This window comes from Heterocephalus glaber, unplaced genomic scaffold (assembly GCF_053883595.1).
Source record: "Heterocephalus glaber isolate CG9 unplaced genomic scaffold, H.glaber_assembly_v1.0 deba00000809, whole genome shotgun sequence".
Classification (NCBI taxonomy): domain Eukaryota; kingdom Metazoa; phylum Chordata; class Mammalia; order Rodentia; family Bathyergidae; genus Heterocephalus; species Heterocephalus glaber.
This window is the reverse complement of record NW_028258163.1, coordinates 2,512,434-2,534,543: the sequence shown is the minus strand read 5'-3', so window position 1 is coordinate 2,534,543 and position 22,110 is coordinate 2,512,434. Positions and strand designations below refer to the sequence as shown.

Below are 22,110 nucleotides of genomic sequence, written 5' to 3'. Positions count from 1 at the left end.
TGTTTATTTCTTTTTTGTTGTTTTGTTTTTTTCTAAAAATAATGCAAATTTCAGTTTTTCCTGTTAGAGAATTGCATCCGCTACATTTGAAATCAAAAGGTATTTTCTCCACTGCTCTAGATCTTGTTGTGCTACATTTTGTTTGCCTTCATTGATAATACTAAAAAGTAAAGACAATATTAAAAAGCTGAAAAGTAATTAGGCTGTGGAGAAACCTAAAATCAAATTTAAAAATTGAGTGTCATGTTCATTCCATCAATGCTGCAAAGGAGGTTAGGACTGGGGAAAAGAAACTCAGCGCCATGAACTTTTCTTTGGTCACTGCTATACTCAAACTGATTTTTTTTTTTTTTTTTTGAGTCTTGTAAGGAATAGTGAAGTTTTAAGGCCTAATCATCAGCCTCTGCCCCAAAATAGAAAACACACCCCTCAGTCCAATGAACCTTTTTTTTCTTTTGAGTACTGTGGATTGAACACGGGGTCTTTCCTCACTTTTTATTATTTTCCTTTCTGCAGTAGCCGTGATTGAACCCAGGGCTTTTGCACTGAGCTACAACCTAGCCTTCTTTTTATTTTTATGTTGAGACAGAGTCTCAGTTGCTAAGTTGCTCAGGCTGGGCTTGAACTTGTGATCCTCCTGTCTTGGCCCCCAAAGTGCTGGGATTACAGGTGTGCACCACCACACATGCTAGGTTTATAAGTTAGAGACTATAAACTTTTATTTGCTTCTTCCTCAGAAACTAATGAAGACACAAGCAATCCATGAAATACTTGCAAGTCCTGAGAAGTGGGTGTGGATGGAAGGACAGGTTATAAAAATAAGCACCTTGAGTTTCCATTTATTTCTGCAATGATGGATATTTTTAAGCATGTATTTTTATAACAAAACAGAACAAAACAAAAACCACCTAGGAGATAACCTGAGAAGACATTTAGGTAGCCCTTATGTCTAATCTTATGATAGATACTTTATTAAAGTATAAAAGCTTCTTTGTCTCACAGTGAAAGACATACAGTTAGATGCTCAAGTACATAAATACTAGGATCTATAAGCTAGCCTAAGCATTTCCCAAATCTGGTGACAAGAACAGTTTCACTCCTTACCCAACAGCGGTAATTCTGCATCAGATTTAGTCTCACAGCCTGAATACTGCCATCATAACAGCCAGTGTAAATCTGGAAAAAGAAGTTGGAATATGAGACCAAAATACACACAAAGAAACAACTATACAACACCTTCAAACTAAGAGTTAAAGAAAACACTAACCTAAAGCAAAATCAGCTGCACAGCATTAGAATGGGGAAGTAATTTCTAAACCTTAGGGTCTGGACACTTCGAAGCCGTGCCCCTTAGAGAGCCCCCTTGGGACTGTGTCTCTGAGCAAGACCAGCAGACCCGGGGCACCACCGAGTTTTTAACCAGGGAGCTCTGGCTTCTAACTGGTGTTGTGCATCAGGTGTCTGAATTTCACTGTAAGAAAGGCTTTGACACCAGGGATTTAGCTCAATGGTACTGCCGCCTGCCTCGAGAGTGCAAGGTCCCAAGTTCGATCCCCCAGTACCAAAAAAAGAAAGGCTTTGACTACATCCTGGTTCCATCTCATAACTTAAAAATAAAATCTACTAAGGCTTAGCAAGGTCTACTTTTAGGTCTGCTGTAACTGCCAGGCTGGTCAAATCTCCTGACTCCATTCCAACATTCCATTCAGAGCATAAGGCCTCCAGAAAAAGTACCACACAATTTTTTTTGAAGCATCTTAAATATATCTTCTATTTAATGATGGCATTAGACTTTTTTACTGTAATTATTTTCACTATTAATAGAAATGAAATATTCAACAATGTCACTGGGTTACTTCTCACCATTATGCTGAGTAAAAAGGAATTCAATACTGAATATGTATCAGAAACAGATGTCACTCTGAGAGGTGACAAGTGGTATCTAGATTTTCAAGTTAACATATTCAAAGGTAAACATCTCACACAGCACACAATGCTCACCATGCTTTTGTGGATGGTCATACACATAATCATGTCTTTGTGTCCTCCATAAACTTGCAGTCGATCATGAGACTTATGCAAAAGTAAAAAAAAATAGAGGAAATAAGATTACTTAAACCTTGTGCTTAAAAATCATAGCCCCGTCAGGCCTCTAGGAGGCTTAAAACTCCACCTGAGACACTACAGTGAAGTACTGGCAACATTCTAACAGAAATATGATCTGATGACAGTCCCACCGCTCAACCCCTGAACTAGGGATTGAACCTAAGGACTGGCACGTGCTAGGCAAATGTGCTGTCACGAGTTACGTCCCCAGCCCTTCTTTATTTTGAGATAGTGTCCTGCTAAGCTGCCCAAGGGTGGCCTTGAACTCGCAATCCGTCTGGCCCAGCCTCCTCCTCAGCTGGGATCACACATGAGCGCTGCTGTAGCAGGCACTGGTCTTCCTGAGTCCCATTGCTCAAGCGGGGTGTTGGTGATTAGAAATAGTGAAATTGGTTTCTTTAGGATCAGTCTCAAACTTGAAAATGCACACAAGGAGAACTGGACAGTTGTAAGAGGCCAGGGTCACTCTCCAGAACCATTTAGAGGATTCTGACATCCATGAGTTTGACACCATGTATTGCGGCAGTGTCTCTAAGGGGTGGCCCCTAGGCCAGCCATTCTTTAACTATCCAGGGTGCTTGTGAAAATGCATTCTTGTGCTCCAACTCAGCCATACCGCACCAAAACCCAACACCAAGCCCAGACAAACAATCTCCCCAAAGTAATCGGGTAAAACACTGGATCTAAATTCTACCTGTAATTCATAGACACGAACAAATTTATCCAGGCAAGCAGTCACCATCACTTTTCCTAGGATGTTCACCACGGTCACTGCATGGTTGTGACCTTTATAGATCCGCACAAGCTCACCAGTCTACATCGGAAAAGAGGTAAGGGTCACTAGAATTTACATAAGATTCCTATTTTTCTTTCTACTTTTCAGATTTGTACAATTCTATAATTCTAAGAGGCATAATTCTGAGGCTACCTGTAAAAACAGCTAGAGTCTCCCACAAGCATCTCCCACAATACATCTACTCGATGTATAGGCAATGCATCCTCACAGAGGCCTAAAGTTACAGAAAAAGAAGGGCCACAGCTCTATCCGTATGCATCTCATAGCTTCTGAAGTACATCTTGAGTAACCTTCATCCAAAAATATGAAACTCAAAATGGTCCAAAACCAAAACCTTTTGAGAGGGACTTGTACTACAAATGGAAAATCCCTTGCCTGACCTCAGGTAATAGACCAGTCAAAACACAGGCACACTAAAAATATAAAATTACTTTTGGGCTATGTGTATATGAAACATAAGTTTTCTGCTTAGATTTGCGTCCCACCACCAAGCTATCTCATGTACATGCAAATATTCCAATATCTGTAAAAGTCTGAAATCTGAAATACTTCTGGTTCCCAAGCATTCAGATGAGGGATGGAAAACTTGTACTTTTGCTTTTATTATTCACGGACCCTCACGTGGCTAAGTTCCTTAGATAGGATTATGCCCTGGATTAGAGAACAGGAACTGAGCCTCAGAGAGCTGCTTTTAAGAGCTAAGTATAGAATCTCAGCTGTTTTTACTTGTTCTATTCTAAACTCCATATCATGTCGACTTTCTAAGAGCTTCAGCTGCTCAAGTTAAATGAGGTATTCAAACAAAACCTTATATGCGCTTTGAGTCTGTTCCCCATTTAAAAAAAAATTTTTTTTTTTGGTTTTTTTGAGACAGGGACGGGGCCTCACTATGTAGCCCAGGCTGGCCTCAAACTTGCAATGATCCTCCCGCCTCAGCCTCCCCAGTGCTGGGGCTACAAGCGTGGACCACCACACCTGGCCCCACTGAAATTTTTGATGAGGTGGTTCAATCTGTTAGCATACGCACAGGGATCAGTGTTAATCCTTTCACTGGAAAAAGAGCTTAATTTAAATGACAAGAGGTCTGAGGGAGCTTTCACATGTGAACCAGAGATTCTCTTGCACTACAGCAGCATGGCTTACGTGAATGTTGTGAGCATGGACGGACTGGTCACTGGAGCCGCTGAACACGAGGTCATTCACCACCTTCAATGGAATGACTCAGTCAGTTGGATTCTACACAAGGCCTCAGTTTGATCTGAAACTTGTAACACAAACTGGTGGTTTCTAACTTCCATCCTATTTCAAGATGAGCATGAACTAGGTAAAAAATGTTTCCCAGACTAATCCTCTCACTGATACTTCCGTACCACTAGGCACACTGATGGACTGATGATACTACCTCCCCAGAATGATCAGAGTTGTACCTACAGTCTATGTATGACAGAACATACTCTTACTCTCAGCTAATATATTAAAGAGCAGCAGGCTATTTGCTGACCCAGGTGTTAATAAAAGGATTGCAGGCTACTTGCTCTTTTCAAGATATCTGTGATGTGAGCAATGGGAAATGCGGTTCAACATCTTCTAGCACACCAGAGCCCTCTTTTCCCTACGATACTCGCCTTCATGCACAGAATGGTCTTGGTATGGCTCTCCAGAGTTCGGAGGAGCAGTCCGTTCCGGGCATCCCGCACACTAATGGTGCAGTCATAAGATCCCACGACCAGCAGCTTTCGGGAACCTTCTTGGGCTGTGGCAAGACAGCTGACAGCCCTTGGCCCATGGCATTCAAAGGTCTCGAGTTGTTTGTTGCTCTAAAAAAGAAGCCATCATTACATAAAGCAAAAGCAACAGAGCTAGAAAAGCTCAAAACCACACACTTCTGAGGCAGGTGGCGGAACCACTGAGCTAAATCCCCAGCCCTGCTCCAAGCTCTTAACTGCTCAACCTCTGATGCTTCTGCTCCAATGCTCTTGCTGTGTTCATGACCTTTCTCCCCTGATCTAAAAAGGGCAAACTCTTAAACAATAGTGTGTGTGTGTGTGTGTGTGTGTGTGTGTGTGTGTGTGTGTGTGTGTGTGTGTGTGTGTGGACTGAACCCAGGGAGCATTGAGCAATATTCCCAGCCCTTTTATTTTTCTATTTTGAGATAGGGTCTCACTAATTTGCCCAGGTGGGACTCAAATTTATAATCCTCCTGCTTCAGCCTCCAGAGTAGCTGGGAGTATAAGCATATGCCACCAAGCCTGGCTCACAATAAATTATTTTATACTTCAACCTACATACTATCCCGATCCTAATAAAAATTTTTCTTTTTATGCCCTTTTTCACTTCCCTTAAGTAAATGATAATGAAAGATAAAACCCAGCCCCAATCTTTAAAATTCATGTCTATACAGAGATGCTTATAACTATCTATAAACCAGGGATGGTAGTGCATGCCTATAACTCCAGCACTTAGGAGGTTGAGGCAGGAGGACAGCCACAAGTTTGAGGCCAGCTAGGGCTACATGGTGAGTTTAAGGCCAGCCTGGACTACATAGTGAAATGCTACCTACAAAAAAAACAAAACAAAAAACCAACCAACCAAACAAAACTGTCACCTTTCCAGAGCTTTTCAACCAAAACTCTTCCATTTAAAATCTTTGCCATCATTTTTCCTCAAATATCCTGCTTTTAACTTCTACCTTTGATAATAATAATCTTATAAAAGAGAATTAGGTAATTACCATGCTTTTATCCTTTACAATTTTGTTGTTTTGAGACAGGCTCTCACTACATAGTCTAGGCTGGCCTCCAACTTACAGTGATTCTCCTGCCTCTGCTTCCCAAGTGCTGAGATCACAGGTGTGCACCACCACGCCCAGCTGTGCTAGCTAGATTCTTTAAACTTGACTTTTTTGTAAAAGCACTGACTATTTTGTAAAAGCATAAATGCACTATCTTATTGTACCTCTTACAGTAGGTCTAGCTAGATATAATATATGTGATGACACTGTAACAGAAAACATTCTAATATGCTACTATCAATTGGCTATCAATTCCACCTCTTAGATTACATCTTTCATCTACTTCCTTCTCTGTCCTTAGTGTAACCTTTCGTGTCATCTTCCATTACAAAGCTTCTTGAATGATCTCCCAGCTTCCATTCAAACTAATCTTTCCCAATTTCACAACTCCATAGCAACTTTTCCTAAAATGCAAACAGATGCAATACATACATTCCCTCTGGTTAACATGTCAAGAGGAAGTCCAACTATCTTAGCAAAGCATACAAAGGCACTGAGAACTTCCTAAACTTACCCTGGGGCCTAGCACATAACAGATGTTCAATAAAGTTTTGCTTAAACAAATGAGTTATCTTTGGTTAAGAAGGTATGGCCACAAAGGTGACAAGGGAAACCCGACTCACCTGCCAGAACAAGCCACTGCACAAACTCCATCAGTTCCAAACCATACCAAAGTCACATGCAAAGGAATTCGGGTTTTTCATGGTGTTATTCTTAAAGTGAGACAGGCTTGTTTAACCTGTGACTCATTATTTGACCCCAAATCTTCAGGCTTCACTTAAATTTAGTGGAGTTACATTTTGGTTCTGGCACATTTGAGTCTAAGCAGACAGGATGGAGGACCTTATCACCAGAAGATAAAGCTTCTGAGTGATAGTTCTATTGTTTCCTCACACAAGCATGCAGAAATGCCTGACTGTCCCCATGCTTTTTCATTTCCAAATGGCAAGGGAATCCACCTTTTCTCCCCCAACCACTGACCTTTGCATTGAAGGTGACCACAGTGCCATTTGCCAGTCCTACATACAGGATTCGCCATCGACTGTGGAGGCAGAGGACCCGGTCTTCCAGCTTTAACTGCTCTATGCACATGCGGGTCTAACAAAAGGACGTAACATCTAATGAGTGGAGAGTAACGGCAAAGGAAATACGAAAAGAACTCTACTGAAAGTAAGAGTTTAAAGTTTCTCTGACAGGGAAGAAAACCTGGCATCCTCTGTTTTATAGAGGACTATCTTAGATCTTTTTCCTCTTTGAAACGGAGGCCAGAGACCTCTCCCTCTGCCTAATAATGAAAACAATACAAGTTCTAATAATGATACCTATGTTTCTAATTAAGAATATAGACAGGGCCGGGGATTTAGCTCAGTGGTTCTGCCGCCTGCCTCACAAGCGCAAAGTTCCAAGCTAGATCCCCAGTACGGGGGGCAAAAAAAAAAAAAAAAAAAAAAAAAAAAAGAATACGTTGTTCAAAAGCACTATCTTACCCTCTTAAATTAAGCGGACAAAAATAAAAGATAAGGCAGTATTTGAAAACTAAAAAGGAAAATGGGGATTATAGGTATATATTTGATACATGCATTAATCAAAGGTGCTTTCCTGCAATTGATTCTAGTTTATTACCTCCTAAATACCTCCTTCAACCTAGTACCAGGTTAACTGAACCATAGTTATCCAGGAAGCTTTTTTTGTTTTTTTCCAGTACTGGGGAATGAAACAAGGGCCTTCATGCTGAGTTACATCCTCAGACACCCACTACGTTCCCTTCTTGAGACATCATCCCATCACTCAGGCTGGGCTCAAATTTGGGATCCTTGTGCCTCAGGCCCCAAAGTACTGGGATTATAGGTGTACACCACTATGCCCGGCTTCCAGGAAGCTTTTAAAATATGTAGAATCTCAACCTCCAATTCAGTTAAACTTAGGAATTTGTACTTCGATTTTTTTGTTCTGTATTTAGACAAGGTCTCGTCATAATTCAGGTTGGCCTCAAATTTGCAATCCCAAGTGCTGGGATTATAGGGATACCCTACCATACTGGGCATCCATTCATTCATTTAGATTAATTTTCTTTGGTACCAGGGATTGAACTCAGGTCCTTGTGCTTGTGAGGCAGGCGGCAGAACCACTGAGCTACATCCCTGGCCCTCATTTAGATTAATTTTGTCATTTAGTCAATCATTCATGAATCATCCATTCACTCTCAATCATTTGGTCAGCCTTCCAGATTCAGCCATTCATTCATTAAGCAATTTATTAACTCAATCAGTAATTAGGTCCTTCACTGTCGTGTCATTCGCTCCACTGTCAAGTCCTTGGCAGTCGTGGCGTCATTAGGTCATTTATTCATTCACTCATATTCCTTTGAATTTCACTAGGTCATCACTCACTGGGTTGTGACATTTAGCTGTTCAGGCATTATCTGGCCAAGCATTTATCAATTTGTTCAAAGTCAGACAGCCAGTCACTGAGTCATTCATCTGGTTAGTCATGAGTTATTAGGTCATTTGAGCATTCACTTAGCTGGTTATTTCAGCATTCATTATTCATCCCATCAGTTATTTGCCCATTCATTAGACCATTCAGTCATTCACTCATTCCCTTGGTCAGTTACTAGGTCATTCACTTGGTCATTTGTTCACGTCATCATTGTGGTCTGGTCACTCAGTAAATCAGTCACTCACTCTGCCAATCATTCATGCTTAGTCATTGAGACAATGGTTCATTCCCTGAATCATTTGTTCAATCGTTCATTCAAACATTCACTCATTCAGTGTTTGGGTTCTTTGGTCATTCTTTACTGAATCAGTCACTGAAGCATTAACTCAGCACACTGAGCTACATCCCCAGCCCTCTTTGAGATAAGGCCTTAATTGCTAAACTGTCCAGGCTGAGCTTGAATTTGTGACTCTTCTGTCTTAGCCTCTGAGAGTGCTGGGATTATAGGCATATACTACTATTCTTGGCTCAATCTGTATTTTAAAAAATTTCCCTAAGAGGGGCCAGGGATTTAGCCACTGCCCGCAAGAGCAAGATCCCAAGTTTGGTCCCTGGTACCCGCCCAAAAAAAATTTCCCTAAGGGGCTGGCAAATAAGGGGCTCAGTGGTAGAGTGCTTGTCTAGCATGCACAGACTCGGTTTGAACCTAGCATTGCAAGTAAACAAAAAGTTCCATAATAATTCAGATGCTCAGGCAAGTTTAAGGAGCACTGTTTGTTATGACCTTTAAGAAATCATTTTCATTAATTTCCCAGAAATTAGGTAACAAATTAATCTAAAACTGAAAGACAGGCCATTTAAACAGTAATGAAGAACTATTGCTGTGGCTGGTTCAGTGGTACACTACTTGGCCTAGCACATGGGAGGCCTGGGTTCATCCCCAGCATTGCGGAAAAAAAAATTTTTTTTAGTGGAACTAAGTGACTAAAGGTCCAGGTAAACCTCTTTACGCAGGTTTGAGTACAGGTGTTAAAATCAAGATGGCCAAAAATGGGGAAGATAAGAGCTGTATATAGGATGAAAAAGTTGTCAGCTGTCAAATCCTTTAATCTCTTCTTCTCAACCTAGTTTTATACCTAAGAGTCAGTTTCTTAAATTATTCAGCTTTCCCTCATAAAATTACAAATATAAATGCTGCATATGAATTGTAAAATACAGCCAAACACTATAAATATGACAAAATATTAAGATTTATATTCCCTCTGGTTAACATGTGAAATCCCGCACAGGCTTCCTATGCCAAGCACTATATATCTTAAAACCTTCAAGCATACTTGACTGAGCTGGGTGGGGTGGCTCATGCCTATAATCCCAGCACTCTGGGAGGCTGAGCCAAGAGGATCACAAGTTCAAGCACAGCCTAGGGAACTTAGGGAGACCCTGTCTCAAAAAAGAAAAGAAGCCCCTTGGTTCAATATTAGTACAATAAACAAACTGAAAAATCTCGGGTTTTTTTGAATTTTATCAGTCAAAATAGTATTGTGCTTTTGTTTTAATTTGCATTTATTCGCACAATTATATTCAGTTATTTGTATTTCATCTAAGAACCTGTTTCTGTCTTTGCCTACATATCTATTGTGATTTAAAAGCAAAAACTTTTTACAACACACATTAGAGCTATTTTCCTTTTTTTATATGACTGTTTCTTGCCAAAATATGCTTACATTTTTTTACCTCAATAAAATATATGAGGTGGGATCAAAATATACAGTGAATGTTTAAATGTTTTTAAAAACTTGGTACAGTAAGGCACTGTTAATTTCCTTTCAACACCCCCCACCCTGCCCACTTTGAACACACTTATCCCATCAGTCTTGCCACTTTGGAAGTTCTCTTGTGTTTTATGAGATGTGATAAAAAATATGGTGGATTTGGGCCGGGTAATTAGCTCCGTGGTACCGTGTCTGTCCCCCAAGTGCAAGGTCCTGAGTTTGATTCCTGGTACCAAAAAAAAAAAAAGGTAGATGCTAATGTCATTCAAAGGGAAGAGAGCCTCATAAAAACATTTTGGTGTCTGTCCTTATTTTCCTTATTCACTGAATGGCACTGATGAGGCTCTGTGTGACTTCTGGCTCTTCCCCAGAGTCAAGCTGAAAGGTAAATGCTTTGAATTGATTCAGGACATCAAGCCAGCCACGACAGAGCAGCTAAAGGTACTCACAAAAGGACTTCCAGAATTACTTCAAAAAGTAGCAAGAATCATGGGATGAATAAGTGTGGTCAAAGGGTGGGGAGGCCACTGCGTTCTCTTTTGCATGTGGCCCACCCTTACACTGTGGGGTGTAACTTCTTTTCCAACTTTTGCACTTGGCCCAAACTCACTCTGCAGAGTCTGTTTCTTTTCCTACCTTTATTAAAACTTTGTTACTGTTAAAAAAAGAAAAAAAAAAGAAGGGGAATGTTTTGGAGAAAGATTAATGGCAATGGTAGCAAATTTTTAAAAAAACACATTCACTGTATTTTGCAATGAACTTGCAGTTTCCATATAACAAAATTTGTCCATATTAAATACCCATTTTAGGGCCGGGATTTAGCTCAGTGGCACCATGCCTGCCTCACAAGTGCAAGGTCCTGAATTCAATCTCAGTACAGGAAAAATTAATAAAGACTTACACACACACACACACACACACACACACACACACACTGACACACACATTTTGTTAAGCTCTGGTAAAGTATACAACCTGTGAAAACATTTCCATAATTAACCTGCAGAATATCCCAACACCCCAAAATGTTACCGTGTACCATCTTTCAGTGGATCCTTACCATACCTGAAAGTGACCACAACAGCTGTACCTATTTTAGGATTTCATATAAAGAGAACACAGTACAGTCTTTTACAATGAGCTTCTTTCATCTAGCACAAAGCTTTTGAGATCCATCACACTGCTATGGGCATTAATTTTTACTTTTTTTGCCAGCATTATTCTACTGCTTATATACCATATTTATTTTTACAAACCATATTTTGTCTATCCATTTACCAGTTGGATGTATTGGCTGTAGTTTTCTTTTTTTTTTTTTTTTTTGGTGGTACTGGGGAATCAAACTTTAGGCCTCGAGCAGACATATCCAACCTTTTCGCTTGCCTGCCCTACACTGAACAAAAAGGAATTGTCTGTCTTGGATTGCATATGAAATGTATGATATAGTTAATATATAAGTTAAAAAAAAAAACCTTTTTAGGGCTGGGGATTTAGATCAGTGGTTCCACTGCCTGTCCTGTAAGCACAAGGACCTGAGTTGATCCCTGGTACCAAAACAAAAAAACAAACAAACAAAAAAACCTTTTCAAAATGTTACTACAACATTTTAAAAACAGGGCAGGGCCGGGGATTTAGCTCAGTGGTTCTGGTGCCTGCCTCGCAAGTGCAAAGGCCCGAGTTCAATCCCCACTACCAAAATATAAAAAAAATTAAAATAAATAATAAAAACAGAGGGCAAGCTGCCTGTGGACTACAAGTTGGACATACCTGGGCCCTCAAGCATGCTTGGCAAATGCTCTACCACTGAGCTATTCCTGCATATAATGCATTTAATTGTTTAATGAAATTTTCTCTCATTTCTTTCAATGTATTCAGGTTTCAAAAACTCTCAGAGGAGATAGCCATCTCTAATTCTGCAGGTTAAAAAAACTGTAGGGCCGGGGATTTAGCTCAGCGGTTTTGCTGCCTGCTGCACAAGCGCAAGGACCTGAGTTCGATCCCCGGAACCAAAAAAAAACAAAAACACAAACAAAAAAAACTGTAGACACTGCACAAGTGAAAGGACCCGAGTTCAATTCCCAGTAGGAAAAAAAAAAAAACCTGTAAACATTTTATTCTTTATTCTATTAAGGATTAATTTTGCCACATAAGCATGTGATATAAAAATAAAAATGAATAGGGAAAGACCATGGGAAGTACACCATTAATAGTAGAAAACACACACTGGTGGAGAGAAACAGAAAATGTGGTTTCTATCTAAGGTAAAAGACCTAAGGTTTATCAGTGTGCTAAAACAGGTTCAGAATCAAAACAAGAGCCAGGTGGGTAGAATGGAGCATTTACCCCAGTGTCTCCACCTTACACTTCAGACTTCTCTGGACCCACCCACCTTAACATTGTAGCAGCGAATGGTGTGATCACTGGAACCTGTGTAGAGCACAGCATTCTTCTCAGAGGTCTGAGTGACCAGGAGACAGTTCACTTTGGAAGTATGGCCCTCAAAGATGCCAATACATTTCCGACTCTAAAATCAAGCACAGATCAAATTATTACTTGAAAAATATGGAAGGATTAGCGTATTTCCTCAACTCAACAAAATAATGCAAAACTTAGTTCACTGCTGTGTTTTCAATGTCTAAGGTGTCAAAGAAATATCTGTTCACTGAATGACCAGCAAAGTCCCACGTACTGAGGTACCTCTGTATGTCAGTTGAGCTACACTAAAAAATAACGATTCTCTACAACAGGCCAGGTTTTTCAGTTGTACTAAGGCTTAAACCCAGAGCTTTCACATTGAGCCACTTCCACCACTCCTTTTTCTGGTTTTTTTTTTTTTATATTTTGAGACAGGGTCTCATCAAGTCATTAAGTTGGTCCAAGCTGAGCTCAAACTTGCCATCTTCCTTCCTCAGCCTCCCAGAGTGCTGGGATTATAGGTATGTGCCACCACATCTAGCTCAGAATTTTAATGCTTTGGGCAAGGTTCTCTAATATATAGACCAAGGATCCTGCAAACCTCAACTGTAGCTAATTACACAGAAAAGCTGTTATTTGATCCTTAAGTTTAAAAGAATGTTCCACAATACTAAAAACTGTCTGATGCCATCACAGGTCCTAGCCATCCAGGAGTGGTTGTGTAAAGAAATGTCCTAAATGTTATCTCCGTGCACATACCAAGATCTTAGAATGCACCTGCACACACACGCGCGCGCACACACACCCCTTACAATTTATAGTCCCAATTCCCTGGATCTTACACTCACACTTCCTTGTATCATTGCTTCTTCAGTCACTCCTGATACTTATCACTAGACTGAAAAAACCCATATACCTTTATTTGCCTAAAGCAAACACATCTTTCCAGTCCCTCGCCTAACTTTGTAGTTTTCACTGACTTCAGTGATTTACATACTTTTACAGTGTCTTTCAGAAAATACTGATTTAAAAAAAAAAAAAGAAAGAAAATAGTGATTTTTAAATTTCTTGGCTATCATTATTCACAATTAGAATTTTGACATATATCAAATTCAAAACTTGCTGGGGATTTAGCTCAGTGGTTCTGGCACCTGGTTCACAAGCACAAGGTCCTGAGTTCAATCCCCTGTACCAAAAAAACCAAACCAAACAAACAAAAACAATGCTGGTATCAAATTCAAAACTTAGATTATGGGAAGTGTGAGGTAATGGGAAAGTGTTCATCTCCTTAAGAACTTGGATTCTGTAATCTATCAAGTGTGAGGGGGAAAATGCTCCCTCTAATACTTCCCCAGTATTCATTCCTCTGGCATGTAGTTGGGACTTGATTGGGTTAAAACGTACTGGTGTAATTCCACACCCTCTGCCCAAGGTGACTGTTCAAGGAGAAAAGCACAGGACCTTTTCTGGTAAGAGGGAAAAGAAATCTTAGAAGCACTTGACAGGAGAACTACCTTTTAGGAAAAGATGTTAACAGAGAAGGCAGAGCTGAGAGAAAGAAAGAAACTAAGCACCTGCTGATGTGCTGGATCAACTGCATCTAAAATCACCCTAAGGCCCCTAGAAATTCCTTTATCATTTAAAAGAGTATGAGTGTGATTTTTCTAAAATCTGCAAGCAAAAATATTGAAAATATTATGCATACTTACCACCAGGTTATACACTCGGACAGTTTTATCTCCCGAACAGGTATATAGTAAGTTTCCAAATATCTGAATTGCATTCACTGCAGCTTGGTGCCCTTCAAAGCTTCCTTCTGTGGGTTCATCATCATCTCCTGGCTCTGAAGATATTTCTAGGAAATGAGAAGTATAAGAGACATGTAAGCTGCACCCGAAAAGATACTCAAAACTAAAAACCATTATATCATATAGTGATGTCTGAATTACATTTAAAAAGAAAAACTCTCCTTAAAGCCTAGTTCTACTAGCAGAATATCAGTCTTCATTAAAGAGCTTCACTATGAAGATTCTACAATAAGGAAATGCAGAGAAGACCTTTCACTTAGGAAAAAGATCTTCTAAAATGAGTTTGAGTGATACTTGGAAGGTCCCTAAATCTCTCTCCACACCACCTCCCCTACTTTCAAACTGCTATTTCTCTGAGTGAGGCACTATTCTTTAAACAAACTAAATAAACAGGTGAAGGAGCCAGACAGCTGAGACCAGCAGGAGAAACTTGAAGAGTTCAGATCTGAAGATCTAGTGCTGATCCAGACAACACACGCGGTACAATCCCTCCCCACTCTCCTGTTCCGTAAACATACTCAATACTGAAACGTGGGCTCTGAATTTACAAACCTCTTTTTTCTGTGGTTAATTTAAATAAAACAGACAACAAATACCTGAGGAGTTTTTGGAGCCTTTTAGGGAACAGATCACAGTCTGAGTTTCTGCCACACTACAAAGTAATAGCAAAAGTTTTCTTAGCATCTGTGAAAACAGGAGAGGTAGCAAAACTAAAAACTTTCTAATTCAAAGAATTTTTCTAAAGAATGGGCAAAGCAGTAGTGATATATCTGAAATTTCTATATGAAGAGAAATAAAAGCAGTGAATATTTACAACACAGACAAAAAAGAAAGTATAAAAATCTCCACTATCAAGATTTGATTCTTCTTGGGCCGGGGATTTAGCTCAGTGGTTTCGCCGCCTGCTGTGTAAGTGCAAGGACCCGACTTCGATCCCCGGTACCAAAAAAAAAAAAGATTTGATTCTTCTACAACTTCTGTTTTCAAATAAACTGTGATTCATGACTAAAGGTTCCATTTAAAAAAAAAAAAAAAAAAGACTGACAAAAGTTGCTCTGATTGGCCCAATACAATATCTTACCTTAAAGGGATGCCATCCTTGCTGGGAGTGACAATCTCACTGGTAGAGCTAACTTCATCACAACCAGAACGAGAAGTTTCTACTGGGTTTTGTTCTATAGAGCCCCAAATATCCTTTTTAGAGGGGCTGTCTGGTTTCTCTTCTCCAGATTCAGAAGAATCAATGGCTACTACTTCTAACTGAGGATGAGGAACTTCTAGGACTTCCAGAGATGAGTCGCTCTCTGGCTCATCCTGGACACTCTCTTGTTCCCGACTAGTTCTGCTGTCTTCCCAGGTAGAGGTGGTCACTTTTCCTCCTTTAGGTAACTTCCCTATTTTTACTTTCCTTACAGGTTTAGCAGTAAATATATCCTGCTCAGTGTCACTATTCTCAGGAACATGTGTAGCCCGTAGTGTTTTTTTCTTACGAAGCTTCTTCTTTTTCTTGTTTCCCCTAGTTTCAGGGGACATGAGAGTAGATTCTGCCTGTATCCCAGGCTCATCAGCAGGAGAGGGAGGTTCCTTCTCCAGAGGGGTTTCTGAAGAGAAAGATAATCTTAAAAACGAACTGCTACAGGCCTCAGACTCACTGTTGCCTTGGGCTGGTTCTTCCCCTTCTTTATTTATGCTAGGAAGATCAGTTGACAGGGAAGAGGGAGAGTTTTCTCTGCTTCTGCTATTTCCTTGCTCCACAGAAAACTTCAGATCTTGGTTAGGCTCCTGGCAACCTTCTGGTGCCATGAGGCCTGAATTAATTAGATGACTGCCACCAATCTCTCCTGAATTGAGAACAAAAAAACCATTGCATCTTTTAAAAATTATTATTCACTCATTCATTCCTCCAGTACTGGGCATTGAATCCAAAGCCTTCACATCATTGTTACATCCCTAGTCCTTCTTTTGTTTTGTTTTTTTGAAACAGGGTCTCGCTATGTAGTTCAGGCTGGCCTGAAACTTGGCGCGATGTTCCTGCCTCAGGCTCCCAAGTGCTGGGATTACAGGTGTGCACCACCATGCCTGGCCCCCAGCCTTTATGTCTTCTTTTGAGACAGGAACTCGCCAAGTCACTAAGTGGGCCAAGCTGGGCTCAAACCTGTGGTCCTTCTGCCTCAGCCTCCTAGAGTGCTGGGATCAGAGTTACATACCACCGTGCCCAGCTTATTTCACACATCTTATATTTTTGTGTGTGTGTTTGCTGTTTATAGTCACAAACTGCAAATATCACTGACTGAAACTCTACCAAATAATATTTCAATAATATGTCCATAAAACCATTACTGTTACAGCTGACTGCTAACTCACTCTTCAATTTCTCATAACTACACAGAGTCCTGTTACCACACTAATCTCAAAACAACGGGTATGCCTTATTCCCTACAGAAGCTCCTTTGGTGCTGGTGCACACCTGTAATCCCAGCATTCTGGGAGGCTGAGGCAGGAGGACTGCAAATTCAAGCTCAGCCTGAGCTACTTAATGAGACCCTGTCTCAGAATAAAATTTTAAAAGGGGTTGAGGATGTAGCTCAGTGGCAGAGCACCCCTGGGACTGATCACCAGTACTGGCAAAGAAAAAAAAAAGATATTTGATACTGATATGTTAAATTAGTATTGCCATAGAGTACTAGCAGCAAAAACTAATTCTTTAGATTTTTTTTGTTTCCACTCAAGAAATCATATAATCCGAGTTTGCTTCTTTGACTGAACTTTCATTATAGCATTCTGTGTGTTTGTATACTGGGATATGAACCCAGGGCCTTTATACTGAGCTATATCCCCAGTCCTTTTTCTATTTTTTATTTTTCTTAAATTGATTTATTGGTACATTTTAAGTATACAATATAATGACATTCATCATTGGAGATCTGTACCTTTACATAATATATCTTGATTTTTTTTCCCCCTTCCCCTGCCCTCCCTTCAACCCCTCCACCCCCTCAAAGACTTTGTTTCCATTTTTTCATTTTCTCATGTTAATTCCATTCCCTTCTTTCCTTTCCCCTCCCCCTCCCACTTCCCCTCCCCCTCCCACTTCCCCTACCCCTTTGCACCTTTTCTTCCTATTTCACATTTTCTATTATACATTTTCATCCTTATTTACACTTTCAGTTTCTCACACCAGAGAAACTATTTGGTATTTACACATGAGATGGGGTCTTACTAAGTCACTAAGTTGCAGGCTGGGCTCCAACTTGCAATCCTCAGGCCTCTGCCTCCCAGAATAATGGGATTACAGGCATGCAGTACCACACCCAGCAATATAGCACCATATGATTACAAAAGCTTCTAATAGTATTTTAAATAGTTAAGAAGTTAGGGCCGGGGATTTAGCTCAGTGTTTTCGCAGCCTGCTGCGCAAGTGCAAGGACCCGAGTTTGATCCCCGGTACCAAAAAAAAAAAAGAAGTTATTCTCGGGCTGGGGATCTAGCTCAGTGGTTCTGCTGCCTGTCTCGCAAGGGCAAGGTCCCAAGTTCAATCCCCAGTACCAAAAAAAAAAGAAAAAACCCAAAAAGAAGGTATTCTCAAATGCTAGCCAGGTGTTATTCTATGAAGAGTTAAAAAAAACAAACCACCCTGACTACTTCTGCAAACTACCTAAGTTCTTGTTAGACGACTTCAAATCCCAGAGCCCTGTGCCCTTCTTTATCATGGCCACCTACCTCTCAGGCTTGTATCAGTCCTAGCTGATATTTGAGATAAAAGACAGTTAAGTGCTGAAAAATTCAGGGAACGTATCTGAGCTAGAAAACTTCCTGAACAACTTTAGCCTATTTATCACAAAGTCTCTTTAGTCCACACCCATTTTAATAAGTGGAGCCTTTTAAGTATTAATGCAAAGTCAACTCAATAACCTTAGAAAACCTTGGGGGAAAGTTACTGACATTAAAATTACTTTCTCTGGGGCTGGGGATTTAGCTCAATGGTTCCACCGCCTGCCCCACAAGCATAAGGGCCTGAGTTCGATCCCCTGGTACCAAAAAAAAAAAAAAAAAAAAAAAAAAATTACATTCTCTGAAATATTTTTAAATAACCCTCTCAGCCAGGAATGGTGGCGCACACCTGTGAGCCTAGCACTTGGGAGGCTGAGGCAGGAAAATCACTAAGAGTCCGAGGCCAGCCTGGGCTACACAGTGAGTTCAAGGCCAGCCTGAACTGCATAATGAAACCCTGTCTCAGGAAAACCAAAAAAATAAATAAATAACCCTCCCATGTGAAGGGCATTTCAATGAAAAATTAATTGTAATGACTTTAGTTTTAATGGGCAAGTGTGGCTGTACACACTGGTGGGCGACTGTCTTGGTTCCACTAGAGACGCCCCTAACCCGAGGAAAGCTTACGTACTATTAGCTTGCAGTAAGTCCTTGGGCACACTGTAAGCAGAGCCTTGTGCCATGGCATCCACACTCTCATGCTGTTCAGGAGACATGGGCTCTTGTTTAACCTGCACCGATGAGTCTGGGGCAGGGGTACTGCCATGGGCCTGGAGTGCAGCTGACATGGTTACTTGTAGAGGAGCTCCAGTGGGTGACGGACACCCATGGGAAGGAGGTGGCCCCAGAAAAGCTGGGAAAAAGGGAGCAGGCAGCAGTGTGGCATCAGCAGATGTCTGAGATCTGCTGCTCCTCTGTTCCCGGGTGAGGTTACAGGCAGCCTGGTCTGGGCGCTCAGAAGGTTCATAGGTTTCTAGAATGGAAAACACATATACACAAATGCAAAAGTGCTACCTGTGAAGTCACTTTTTTTCTGAGCCAATTTGCATTTTAAAGATTAGATTAGAATTTTAAATTAAATGTATTAGTACACACCTTCATACTTCTTCAAAATACAATGACTGCCAAGGGTACAGCCAGAACTGGCATCAACATTTTAATTTTCCAAATTTTAAGTAAATGACCCAGTTATAGTTTTACCATTAGTTATACTAAAGAAGAGCCAAGATTTTAACAAAGGCCTCTGGATTCCTAACTCAAAGCTACTGTCTGTTGCTAAATATTTTGGGTTGTATAATCTACGGGGTTTTTACAGAAGGATGAAACCAAGGAGACATGAGATAAATTATATGACCTTTTCATGACTACTTTTCCTTCTCTATAAACAACAAAAAGCAATAAGCTGGGGGGGTGTATCATCAGACATGCTGTGGATACCTTGCAATCCTTGCAGAATCTGTATCCGATGGGTCCTCAGTGCACTCATCTCCATAGTTATCTAAAGACAAAGTGTGTGGTTAAGCATACTGAAATCTAACTCTGAGATGATCTGTTGTCATTAAACCATTTATATCCTGTTACCTGCTGCTTGAGGACGAGTAGCTTCTGAACTTCAACATACGCAGTCTGCAGGGCTGCCCGGGCTTGCAGAAGGTTGTTATCCATGTACTGCAGGGATTTGCTCAGTTCTTCCTCTCTTAAGGAGATATTCAGCAGCTGGTCAACCTGAGATCGTTCTGCTGAAAGATCGTAATGCCAGGCTTAATACTAGAGACTTCCCTATAATCATAGGACTCTTCAGAAGACTGAAGTCCATCAATGATTTAGGCAATAAGTCAATGAAAACTCAACAAACCTCAGAAAACATGTGGTCAAGACCAATGACATTAAAGCCAGAAACCAAAGAAGGAGGTAAGATGGAGGTGTACTATCTGAGCCAAACCCCAGCTTCCACCTTTGCCTTTGCAAGTGAACTCTCTGTCTAGGCACATAAGATCTTCTAAGTTTCATCTCCCACTCCTCCCTTATCTACCATCCACTGAACTCAGGGCTTTTGTTCAGATTGCTCCTGGGTCCACACTACTTGCACTCTCCTTCCAAGCCACATTCAAGGGCGGGGGCGTTTAGCTCAGCAGCACAGAGCCTGCCTGGCAAGCATGAGGTCCTGAGTTTGATCCTGGTACCAAAAACACAAAATAAAACAAACAAACCAAGCCACATTCTTCTAGTCTGTCAGCTAACTTGAAATAATTTTCTTTAGTCAGATTACTTGCTTTTGTTACAAATATTCTTTATTTCCTTACATATTCTGGACATTGAACATCAGATGTATCCTATGCAAATATTTTCCCCATGTGTTAGATTGTCTTGTTCTTTACTGATTGTTTCTTTGATATATGCAGAGGCTTTTTAGTTTGATGTAATCCCATTTATAAATTTTGCTTGGGGGGGGGGTCTTCTTCTTCTTTTTTTTTTTTTTTTGAGACAAGGTCTCACTATGTAGCCCAGGCTGTCCTTAGACTCATCCTCCCTTGTCAGCCTCCAGCCTCGCAAGTACTAGAATTATAGGCGTGTGCCACCACACCTGGCTTGCTTTCCGGATCTCATTTAAAAGATCTTTATCTATTCCAATGTTCTCATACATTTCCTCTATGTTGTTTTCTAGTAGTTTTATAGTTAGAATAGTTCTTTTTTTACTGGAAAAGGCTCCCTAAAGAAAATACAACTTCGATATTGTGTCAGTAGAAACCCAAACACTCAGTTTCTCCTACTTATACACTTACAACACAGATCCTTATGACATCAGATTTACCAAGCAAGCAATCAGTTCTTCAGTGGACACTAGTTCACTAGACTAGTTCAGTGTCTAGTTCAGTGGACGCTAGTTGTGTGTCTTCTGACACTACCTAAAGACTGCATCAGATCCCACAAATGTAGGACTCAGTCCCCAAGACTAACCTCATACTCGGGCAGTTGCAAACCCCAAGTTGTTTTACCTGTGCTTCTGATAGGTATAAATTAGGGTTCCCACAACCACTCCTCAAGTTCAGTTAATCTGCTACAGTGGATGACATAACTCAAGGAAATATTTATATGGTATATTACTGGTATATTACAAAGGACACAGATGAAGAGATGCATAGCACAACGCATATGGAAAGGTGTGTGGAGTTTCCGGGCCTCTCCAGATGGGCCATGCTCCCAGAACCTCTGTGTGCCCAGCTATTTGATGGTCTCCCAACCCTGTCTTTTGGAGTTTTTATGGAGACTTCATTACATCTGCATCAGTGATTAAATCTTTGGACACCACTGATCAATTTAACCTTCAGCTCTACCTCTCTGGAAGTCAGGGGTGAGGTTGAGAGTCCCAGCCCTCCAATTCTACCTTGTTCTATCAGATAACCACCCTTATTTTGAAGCTGTAAGGGCCGTGTTAGCAAGGAGTCAGTTCATTAGCATATAAAAAGACAATCACTTCAGAGCTTCTCAGGATTTTAAAGTTGTATGTCAGTAAACAGAATGAAGATCAAAAATGTATTTCACAATATTAAGGTATGTCACATTTTGCTAATTTAAAATGTTCTACAGGGCTGGGGATAAATGTGGTTCTGCCACCTGCCCTGCAAGTGCAAGGTCCCAAGTTCCATTCCCAGTACCAAAAAATAAAATAAAATGAAATAAAATGTTCTATTGTATGTATATTTATCATCATTATATTTGCTTCTTTCTAACTTAGTATGCTAAGACCTCTCCCCTAAACACTAGACACTAGATCCACATATACAACCATTAATTGAATACTCCTATAAGTGTCTCAAAGGACCATTTGGTCAAAGGATCCAAAAGGAAACTTAATCTTACTCCACCCTCAATCTGCTTGAATCATGGAGTCTTCCAGGTCTATAAATGATACTAACATTTATCTGGTTGCCTCAGCCAGAAACTAGGGTTGTCCTTGAACTCTCCTTTATCTATCCTATCCACTTCCCCATCACTTCCTGCAAGGACACCAAGAGTCACTAAAACCTATGTGTGTGTGGGGGGGGAATGATGGTAATGTCTCTCCTTAATTCACATTAGAAAAGCAACCAAGAGGCCAAAATAACAAGAGAAATGGCTATCAATGACCAGGAGAGAGAATGTTTTTACTAAATCAACTGTTTCTCTTCATCCCATGGAAGAGACCCAGTGAGACTTTCTGGGTTTATACTA

At 40.5% G+C, this 22,110-nt stretch overlaps 1 protein-coding gene across 10 annotated transcripts in view; it reads right to left on the bottom strand.

Moving 5' to 3' along the window:
• The window catches only part of Znf106 (zinc finger protein 106), a 79,057-nt gene that overhangs the window by 5,179 nt on the left and 51,768 nt on the right, over positions 1 to 22,110 (bottom strand). For 7 of the 10 annotated variants that reach the window (XM_087207354.1, XM_087207360.1, XM_087207361.1 and 4 more), the window contains 13 exons: positions 19,480 to 19,637; positions 19,336 to 19,396; positions 18,530 to 18,871; positions 15,209 to 15,968; positions 14,724 to 14,779; positions 14,029 to 14,174; positions 12,294 to 12,428; positions 6,675 to 6,791; positions 4,528 to 4,719; positions 4,046 to 4,108; positions 2,801 to 2,920; positions 2,002 to 2,073; positions 1,105 to 1,176 (listed from right to left, as the gene is read on the bottom strand). In XM_087207354.1, the coding sequence (XP_087063480.1) occupies positions 1,105 to 1,176; positions 2,002 to 2,073; positions 2,801 to 2,920; positions 4,046 to 4,108; positions 4,528 to 4,719; positions 6,675 to 6,791; positions 12,294 to 12,428; positions 14,029 to 14,174; positions 14,724 to 14,779; positions 15,209 to 15,968; positions 18,530 to 18,871; positions 19,336 to 19,396; positions 19,480 to 19,637 (2,294 nt within the window). The remainder of the gene's footprint in view (positions 1 to 1,104; positions 1,177 to 2,001; positions 2,074 to 2,800; positions 2,921 to 4,045; positions 4,109 to 4,527; positions 4,720 to 6,674; positions 6,792 to 12,293; positions 12,429 to 14,028; positions 14,175 to 14,723; positions 14,780 to 15,208; positions 15,969 to 18,529; positions 18,872 to 19,335; positions 19,397 to 19,479; positions 19,638 to 22,110) is intronic. The other 3 variants (XM_087207362.1, XM_087207357.1, XM_087207363.1) reach the window with 3 other exon arrangements.